This window comes from Hippocampus zosterae, chromosome 18, assembly GCF_025434085.1.
Source record: "Hippocampus zosterae strain Florida chromosome 18, ASM2543408v3, whole genome shotgun sequence".
In the NCBI taxonomy this organism is placed as follows: domain Eukaryota; kingdom Metazoa; phylum Chordata; class Actinopteri; order Syngnathiformes; family Syngnathidae; genus Hippocampus; species Hippocampus zosterae.
In genome coordinates this window covers 7,874,610-7,884,056 of record NC_067468.1, presented here as the reverse complement: position 1 = coordinate 7,884,056, position 9,447 = coordinate 7,874,610, and the positions used below count along the sequence as shown (strand labels likewise).

Below are 9,447 nucleotides of genomic sequence, written 5' to 3'. Positions count from 1 at the left end.
AACATCATTTTAAGACAGGATTGATTGGGGGGGGGGGGGGGCAGAATTTGCATCAGACAGCTTCCGTTTATTACATTGATGTCCACTCACTGTCTTTTTGGTTACGTCCACTCCAATGCATCAAGCAAGTGACTTTGTTCGAACGGTAAGGTCACGCTGTTCATCACCAAAGAAACATTTTTTTTTGTTTCACTTTTGGCTCAGTCCCAATTTCCACACAGGGAATGGCCATTTTGCCATTTGCTTTTGACTTAAACTGACATCACATTCAAACAGTTCTCGCCGCAACGAAATGGTGAATAAAATGATGTCGTCATCAAAATGAAAGAATCTGCTCAAGGGTTCATTAAATATGGCAAACCCCTGAAGCATAGCAGCAGTATCAAGTTCCCCTATAAGTGCTATGTCTAATATGAAATACAAGAGATCTTCCGTCTACCATTACAAAGACGGCCTTCTACACAACTTCACGGTTTGTCCATTTTTCACTTCCGAATGAATCTACGCCAACTGTGATCTGTAGCATGATGGTCTTTTATTTTCCCATCAGATGCTACTGAGCTCACAGTGGACGAAAAATACTGCCAACAAAAACTTCACTCTGTCAGAGGGAAAATGACAAGAGGGAAATGACGACAACGAAAAAGCCAGCGAGTCATAATCGACAATTCATGGATTTGTTCATTTCCGGGGGAATACGTACAGACAAGCCATAAATTTGAAGTAGTTGCAGAAACCTGCTTTGTTTCAATTCTGTTGTGGTCAACTTCCTGCAATGGCATGTTAGGAATGTTTCTCGACGTTACCGGAACTGACATTTCCTTCTACGGTGTCTCAGGAAACAAGATGAAACACTTGCAAACTATAGAGAAATATTTCGACGAGGCCCATTACGCACGTGTTGCCCATTATGACAAAAAAAAGTTATGCTTATCTGACATATGAGCACAACAAAACCGTTTCCCTCTTCTATATATATATTGCGTGTCGTCCCGCACGCAGTCTGTCCTTCCGTCTGTCCCTTTTCAAAACGTACCTACTTCACCGCGCCGCTGCGCGCCGCCACTGCGCCGCTCAGGCAGTGGCTCACTACGATCGCGCGGGCATCTTAGCAAAAAAATGTTGTCTACCCACAAGCATTGCAATGAAATTGTTAGTTATTTAGTATAGCTATCCATCTCTTTATTTTCGCGATAAGCACTGAAGATGAACAAAAAGTTGAACCAAGCAATAACACTTTTGTGGGCCGAAGGCCCACCTTACCAGCCTTCCGCAGGAACTAGCTGATGAGCTGCCCGGAGGGCGGCGAACCAGCTAGTTATTTATAACTCTGTGGCAAAAATGAATACCGTACCGCGTTTTAAGCAGCTGGCACCACTTTGGAATTCGCATTACTACTCGACTTTACTTTTCTGAACCGCTCATCCATGAAACAGTCAAACACTACCACCATGGACAGGACACGTACTGCTGAAATTTCACTACAGCTGTTTAAATGTTCACTTCTTGCAGTAGCAGCGGGAATTCTGAACCATGTAAACATTATTTTAAATGATTACAACGTGGAATCACATGCATCACAGAACGTAATGGGACTCAGCATCCTATCCGCATGATGTGTCACGCCAAGTTGAGCAACTCTAGTCACCGGTAAAACTGAAAGAACACTTCTTGAATCAGATTGTTATTTTTCAGTAATGAAGGGTTCGATGAATGTGCATATGAGCTGGTTGGGTTCCGTACCTCTAATAAGGTTAAGAACCACTGCTCGAGTCTAGACTTTATGTCACTTAATTTTTTTGAGGTCACATGGACAATAAATCTGCTTTTTACTCTCGCTGTTGGTCCTCATTCTGTCTCTCTCACGTTTAAAGTGAGAGTGGGAGTCGGTAATAAAGGCAAAAAGGCCTTATCAGAAAACCAAATTACTCTCCAGCTCATTGTGAAAATAATAATGCAGTCTTGATTTTAACCAGAGGAGGTCGCTGTAACTGGTGAAATGAACTACAGTATAATTTTAAATCAAATCATGCAAAATGGTTCAGTACTTCTGCGATTGGCTGCATGAAAAAGGCATTGCAAACGTGACTTGTCGTGACGTCACATTCCGCTAACCCCGCCCTTACTCGATCCCCTCACAGGTGAAAATTATGAAACAAAACCAAAATTTTAAAAAGGCTTGAGTTTCCTTAACTTCTTTCTGACGCAATTATGTTTGATATGCTTCACACTGGTCACAAATTGGTGTTCATTTTCTACATCTTTCACTTTGAAGGCAACAAGTTTACGGAAGTCGTGTCCTTTGTTTGCCTTTTGTCGCGGCCGCACGCTCACATGAACGCGCTCGTGTGCAGGTGACGGCAGTCCACATTCTAATGTCTTATTGACTCTGTTGGGCTCTGTTATAACGACAGCTAAGTTGTATTTTTGGTACGCCGAAGAAAGCGTCGTCAAAAGAGGGTCGCGTCTGGCTTCCATGTCTGGTGTAACAGGTGGTGCTATTTAGACTGCGGCTGTATTTGCTCCTTTCCAGCTGCAACGAAGACAGGATTCGGTGATTATGGCACATGCAGCCAGAGGCGAAGTCGTCATGGAGGAGTTTTTCAAAACGGTTCGTCTGCAGCTGTTCGTGTTTTTCCTCTTTTGTCTCTTCAGCTGTCTTGACATTTATGTGTGTACAGGTTGAGGAATTGAGGAGCCTCATACAAAAGATGTCCTGCCAAGTCGACGAAGTGGAGAAAAGACAAAGTTCCATTCTTGCCTCCTCAAACGCAGACAAGAGTAAGTGATGTGTTTTTGTGTATGTTTTCCTCACATTGACGCTCCATCCAATGATTCAACCAACAGCCACAGACTTGTTGAATGACGTCAACTGAAGTGAAGAGCTCGTGTGTTGGTTACAAAAATATTCATTAGTCTTTTTCTACTTCGTCAACGCTTGTTTGCACTTACCTTGTTGATGCTTAATTGCACGTAGAGACTACATGAAAACAAACTGGAAGCATTGAGTCCACTGGCTTGTACGTCATCACTGTTGTACTCTGACAGGATGCAGAGAAGAGCTGGAGCTGCTAAACAACAAAATCAAGACGGATGCAAAATTGTTCCAAGCCAAGTTAAAGAGTGGGTGCAATTTTTGCTTTCAGGAGACAACAAGTGGTTGGTGTCGATTTCAGTATATCTTGCAGCGGTGACTTGGAATGGATACATTTTGGTGCAGTAAACATGTGTTGTGTTTGACGATAACTAGCTTGCTTTAGCGCTAATAACAGGTGCATCTTTAAATGGTCATTCATTTCATTAGTTTGATTCAAAAATTGAAACTCGTCGATTTAAAAAAAAACAACTAATATTCTCTTGGGATGGTGAATTTTGCATTTTCCTTTGCTGTAATTATAATCATCGTAATTGTAAGAAAAATCTGTCTTTAAAAAAAATGTAAATAAAATTAAATATTCCAGGTTGTGTAGTGTCCCAAAATGAATAAAATGTTTGAAAACATTCATTTGAGATGCACCTGTAGATTTCTCAGGGTGGGATATGCTGACTGCTACAATGCTAACACTCAGGATTCATATTTTGCTTGGCTCTCGACGAAGGCGGACACTTAGTCTTTGTGCTGTCTTTGTCTAACTTTTTCCTAGTCTCCTACCGTATTTTTCATCCGAAGAACTAACCATGGAATTAGTTGGCTGGTCTCTCGATGTAATCGACAAAAAATTTTCGACGAAAAGAGCAGGCAGTGGGGAGCGGTCACCCCCTCCCCCCCATTTATCCTCCCCCTTATTACATGTTATGTCTTGTGACTTGTTGTAACTGTCATATGCTTATTTATGTGCTAGGGTCTATTTTTTATTATCCTCTTTATATAATTATCCTCAGAAGAGGATAGTTCCAGCGTGTTTTTTTTTCCCTCTCCCTACCCAGCGTTTTCCTTTCTGAATTCTGATTGTAATTTCCCCATTGCGGGATAAATAGAGGATATCTTAATCTTAATTAATAGTAAATATACTCGTTGCATCATGGCCTTACGTAATGCAGCAAATGGGCCGTTTGTTCAAAAATGCGCATGTGCTTGCAAGGTGTCATTGTTTACGACCGTGATCAACGTTGGTTTGCACTTCCTCGTATTCTTGGTTCCGATATTAAATGAGCCAATATTTGTTTTGCAAATAGTGCAGCCAGACAAGGAAAACGAGTCTGTCACACCGAGAGTAGCCCATCATTTGTCCGTACCCTGAAAAGCACTGCAACTTTGTGAATGTTTCAAATTAAAACCAGCCAAAGTTACAGAATGAATGTGTATGTCTTAGCACTGCAAGATGATTTCCCAGCGGACTGCAGCGGCAACGGTGTCTCCGTGATGCAACGCATGAACAGCAATCGGGTTCTTTTTTTTTTTAATTGATATATTGATCGTACATGAGCCAGGTGCACGGTTAGTCACGAGCACCAATGGACAACAGATGATGCGCTTTGGTGAGCCCTCCCCAACCCAGTTACGTCTTCTTAACTGGTGTCGTCCTTGATGCCAGCATGCACACCTGACTCGCTGCTTTGCCGAGCTCATGACGAGTCACCACAACGCACAAGTAACCTTCAGAGAGAAATGCAAAGCCCGTATTCAGAGACAACTGCAGATTGGTGAGTGTGGGGGTCGGGGGGTTCATTTTTCCGGCCAAAGTCTAGCGCCGTATAAAAGTATTGCTTTGGCATCTGGGTGCCAACCCACTAAGTGGAAGTGAGGGACGTCGCGTTATTCATTCAGGCCATCGCCTTGTTTACGACGGGAGTGCTTTGCTGCCATTTTATGGCGTTTATAGGCAACAATCATAAATTCCTTGAGTTGAATGTGTTTTTGTCTCCTGCTCAGTGGACAAAGTGACCACAGATGAGGAGTTGGAGGAGATGCTGAACTGCCACAGCGTGACCATCTTCATATCTGATGTGAGCTGCACACTTGGCGCATCTGAGACGTTACCAGCTCAAATGTCAAGAGGATGATAGGATTAAAAAAAAAAGTTTCTCTCTTCTTGCTTTCCAGATCGTCGACTCTGGCGCTTCTCTCTCGAGCAAGGCCCTGAGCGAGATCAAGTCTCGTCACGAGGACATAATTAAACTGGAGGCAAGCATCCGACTGCTGCACGACATCCTTGCTGACACCGCCGTGCTTCTGGAGAGTCAGGTGCGATGGACGTCATAAACTGGTTATCTCTTGCGATAAGATCTCAAAAGGAGATCAGTTAAGCCGTTAGTTGTGTTTTTTTTACCTTCCACCAGGGGGAGTTGGTGAACAGCATAGAAAAGAATGTGGCAAGTGCCGCAGAATATGTGGAAGAGTCGCGAAAAGAGACGCACAAAGCAGTGACGTACAAGAAGAACCCTTACAAGATAGTGTCCCTGCCGAGATTCTTCAAGTCCTTCAGGAGGAAAAGGGAAGCCAACACAGTCACAGGGCCAAACGGCTCAGACCAAAACCACAATGACAGAAACAATACTGATTAAACCCTGACTACACCATGACTCACACTGTCAACCACACCGGTCAAAATACTCCTTTTGAAATAAATAGTCTCCGTAGTCCTATTGAAAGACTCATGAATCAAGGTGGTTAAGGCCAAGTTTAGTAAACGACAAAAATATACACGTTGTTTAAGAATACAAAATGCTCCTTTCCCATTTCAAAACAAGAGCCGTTGGAACCATTGGCCTCCACCAAGGTCAAATTTTAGGAAGGATGTGGATTTATGCGCCGTCGCTGAGAGACCCGCAAGCTGCAAAAAAAAAAATAAAAAATCAACCAGGGGTGCTGTGATACCACTGTCTGGCCAATAGGTGGCGGAAGAACACAAGCACAGCGAGACGAGGCCACGTCACCTTCCGCAAGGATTTTTTTTGCAACGCTGCAAATATAATTATATAGCCTGTCATTCAGGTCTACAAATCAGCTCCTAATTCCGTTTGTGACTTGTTACATTTTAATTTCAGTCATGATGGAATGCAGGTACTTTAATTGGGGGGGGAAACAAATAAAACACTTGCTTCTTGAGCGTGCCGTTACCTGAAACGTTCAACTCGTAATACAGGAGATGTATTACCAAGAGTGAAAATTATTATTCCTTTGCAGTGTCCCGTTACATTCGTTCAACCGTGTCCACCCATTGTCTGCCTCCGCTCCTTGATGTAAGACTAGCAGTGCAGTAACTCAGTTTCATGACAGCGATCAGCCTTGTCCCTGCATCGTGGGAATGCTGCCAGGTTGAACCGAGTGACTCCTCTCCCTTCTCATCTCGAAGCGCCCTGGCTAAGAATTCACAGCAGTTTGCTGAAGGCTCCCGTTATTAAATGGGGAGCAAGTGAAGCAAAATATGAGGTGGACGATGTTGGCCCGAATATAAGACGGCCCTGATTATAAGACAACCCCATCTTTTTCAAGACTCAAGTAGGAAAAAATACTTTTTGAACACCAAATACATTTTTATACAAAAAATAATGACAGTACATCTGAAACAAATGAATCTAACAATATATTTGAGAGAAAAAGCATGTTATTTTGCCTCATTCAAATCTTAATATCTGAACATTTAAATATGTAAAGTGCGATCACATTAGTAAATGAATGGCTTCTGGTTTTTGAAATGTAAACTACATCATAACTTCTCCTGAGCTGCTGGTTAACTTGGCCAATCATCGACCCACTTTTCTCCAGATTGTTGCTACGTTTCTCCATTTTCTGATATCTCTTCTATTATTTTCTTCTCTTTTCTTTCTTACCGCTTTTTAAAAATTCTTTGTGTTACCGCTATTTTTATTTTTATTCGTGACGGGTTCACTTTGGCCTTCAAGTTCAGCATTCGCTTCAATGGTATCTGGCGCCATCTTGCGTCGTGAATGGGTATAATGTTTAGACCCCGATTATAAGACAACCCCCACTTTTTCAGTCTTATTTGAATGAAATAAACACCGTCTTCTTTTCGGGCCAATACGGTAACAGGCATAATCTACCGGTAACCTGGAAAGGGGCTTGTAATTGCATTGAACTTCCAAAAGGAACCAGACATTTTTTTTTCTGTATAAAACTCGGTTTCTTTATTGGTGGTGACAACTTAAAACAACTGAGGGATGTGCACTGCTTGAGATGGTCGTGTATATTGTAGGCTTGTTTTTAAGTTGACAGGTCGTCCATATCAAGACCCAAGTGTCCCCATGTTGAAATGGAATACAAAGAGGGATGGATGTTCGAATGGGAACATCTCTGTTTGTCTGCCTCTCACTCTCAGCATAGCTCTCACTTCTTCACTTTGCCCTGGGCAGCCACGGCCTCCATGGCCTTCCTCACGGTCTCCTCGTCGCCCAAGAAGGACATGGGCTTCACGGGCTTCAGGTTCGCATCCAGCTCATACACGATGGGAATTCCCGTGGGAAGGTTGAGCTCCATGATGGCGGCGTCAGACATACCTGAGAAAACACACGCACGGGGTCAAGTGGGTGTCCTCAAAATATGCGTTGCGCACAGTCTACAGCAATTTCCATTCAAACATCTTTTAATGTTAATGTGTGTTTGGGATCCTATTGCACTCATTAGAAGTCACTCAGTAGAAGTAAATGTATCTGGAAGGCGTTCTTTTTACGGTACACTTTAGCTTGTCCGAAAGCAATATGCAATTCCAGAAAAATGGCATATGAATTTAAGATTGGGGTGTGACACTTATAAACATTATATAAAAGCGCAAAGTGAGCAATGGTTATTTATTTATTTAATTAATTTCAACCAAAGTTGTTGGAATGCTAGTGTAGAGGGTAGCATTTGTGCCTTGTTGTTGAGAGGTTCTGTGTTTGAATCCCAGCTCAGGCAAGTGTGCCTTTGCAATTATTCTCTCTCGCTCTTTTTTTTTTTTTTTTTTATGGTGTGGCTTTCACTTGCATGCTAGGTTCTCAAAATTGTCCATAGGTGTGAATGTGAGTTGAAATAGTTATGGCAACAAGTCCAGGGTGTACCCCGCCACTTGCCCAGAGTCAGCTGACACAGGCTCCAGCTCACCCGTGACCCTCATGAGGACAAGCGCTTTGCAAAACGACTGGATGGAAGTCATCGGTCGAACTGTCAATCTGACTATTTATAAGACTTAATTCTGCCACTTTAAACAATAGAAATTGATAGCAGGAAGACAAAGTCCAATGCTATTCAGACTTCAAATGTACTTTAACAATGCTTGTGCCTTAAGGGACATAAATGGACTCTTACTGTCCCTTATTTTTGTCTGTGCTGAACGACATTTCATTTTGCCGTTGTAGCTTTCCGCATGTGTAAGTCTGTCCAACCGCTCCTGAAAACCTTTCGAGATAAAGGTCACGACTGTAATGGGAACCAGGCTTGTGACCCCCCACTTGTCCCCAGAGCCCACAGCTGCTATTTATATACTCTCTGTGTGTGTGTGAGACTGTCTTTTTGAGTCCTTGTGTCTGTGAGTTTGCCAGAATGACTTTATCCATGATGGCGCAAGACTCTTTGACATCTACACGTAACTGTCAATTTATTTTGTCCTTGTTTTGTGCTCACCTTCAAGGTGCTTGACGATTCCCCGCAAGCTGTTGCCGTGGGCCGCGATGATAACGTTTTTTCCGGCTTTGATTTCAGGCACGATGACGTCGTTCCAGAAAGGCAGCGCACGGGCAATGGTGTCCTTCAGCGACTCGCACGTCGGCAGCTCGCCAGGCTTCAGGTTCTTGTAGCGTCTGGACTGGAGGTCGAGTCCACGGCGCGCCACGCTTTAGCGCACATTTCAAGCAAGCACCTAATTTTATACTTGAATTTTCTGTTGGCTCACCTCGCTGATGATGGAGTGGTAAGGGTGGTCCTTATCCATGGGTGGAGGTGGGATGTCGAAGGAACGACGCCAGATCTTCACCTGCTCCTCGCCATGTTTGGCGGCTGTCTCGGCCTTGTTGAGACCGGTGAGGCCCCCGTAGTGGCGCTCGTTGAGGCGCCACGTACGGATCACGGGCAGCCACATCTGGTCCGTGCCCTCCATGATGGTCCACAAGGTCTTGACTGCACGTTTGAGCACAGAGGTGTAGCAGACGTCGAACTTCATGCCGGCGTCTTTGATCGCCTTGGCTCCTCGCGTCGCCTCCTCCACGCCCTTCTCGCTGAGATCGGCGTCGAACCAGCCGCAGAAGCGGTTCTCTTGGTTCCAGGCGCTCTCCCCGTGGCGGACGATCACCAGGCGATGAACAGCGGCCATGTTCGGAGCGGCTTGACGTGATCCTCAGTCCTTCTAAGTTGTGCACACACTCCGGCTGACCCAAAGTGAGGCCCGCCTGACATTCCACTTTGTTTTTATAGCAGAGCGAGGGCAGGCCCCAAGTGACTGGCAAGCCCCCTTCATGTTCCACCCGTGGGAGATTTCCCGACCGTGATGGACACACCCACTCGGCCAATAGGAG

At 44.2% G+C, this 9,447-nt stretch overlaps 2 protein-coding genes across 3 annotated transcripts; one reads left to right on the top strand and one right to left on the bottom strand.

Annotated features, from left to right (window-relative positions):
* Positions 1–2,124: 2,124 nt before the first annotated feature.
* On the top strand, positions 2,125–6,049 carry LOC127591287 (syntaxin-2-like). Of its 2 annotated transcripts, XM_052051266.1 has the most exons (9): positions 2,125–2,354; positions 2,534–2,611; positions 2,682–2,781; positions 3,049–3,123; positions 4,314–4,387; positions 4,536–4,644; positions 4,874–4,947; positions 5,045–5,185; positions 5,281–6,049. In XM_052051266.1, exons 2-9 carry the CDS (start codon positions 2,561–2,563, stop codon positions 5,503–5,505), a joined length of 849 nt encoding a protein of 282 aa, XP_051907226.1. In that variant the 5' UTR covers positions 2,125–2,354; positions 2,534–2,560; the 3' UTR covers positions 5,506–6,049. The 2 variants fall into 2 exon arrangements, with proteins under 2 accessions (XP_051907226.1, XP_051907227.1); XM_052051267.1 differs by lacking the exons at positions 2,125–2,354; positions 2,534–2,611; positions 2,682–2,781; positions 3,049–3,123 and having other exon boundaries at positions 4,467–4,644.
* Positions 6,050–7,178: 1,129 nt separating this feature from the next.
* On the bottom strand, positions 7,179–9,320 carry pgam2 (phosphoglycerate mutase 2 (muscle)). Its single transcript, XM_052051272.1, has 3 exons — positions 8,829–9,320; positions 8,561–8,741; positions 7,179–7,458 (listed from the first exon to the last, which is right to left on the bottom strand). Exons 1-3 carry the CDS (start codon positions 9,243–9,245, stop codon positions 7,289–7,291), a joined length of 768 nt encoding a protein of 255 aa, XP_051907232.1. The 5' UTR covers positions 9,246–9,320; the 3' UTR covers positions 7,179–7,288.
* Positions 9,321–9,447: the final 127 nt, after the last annotated feature.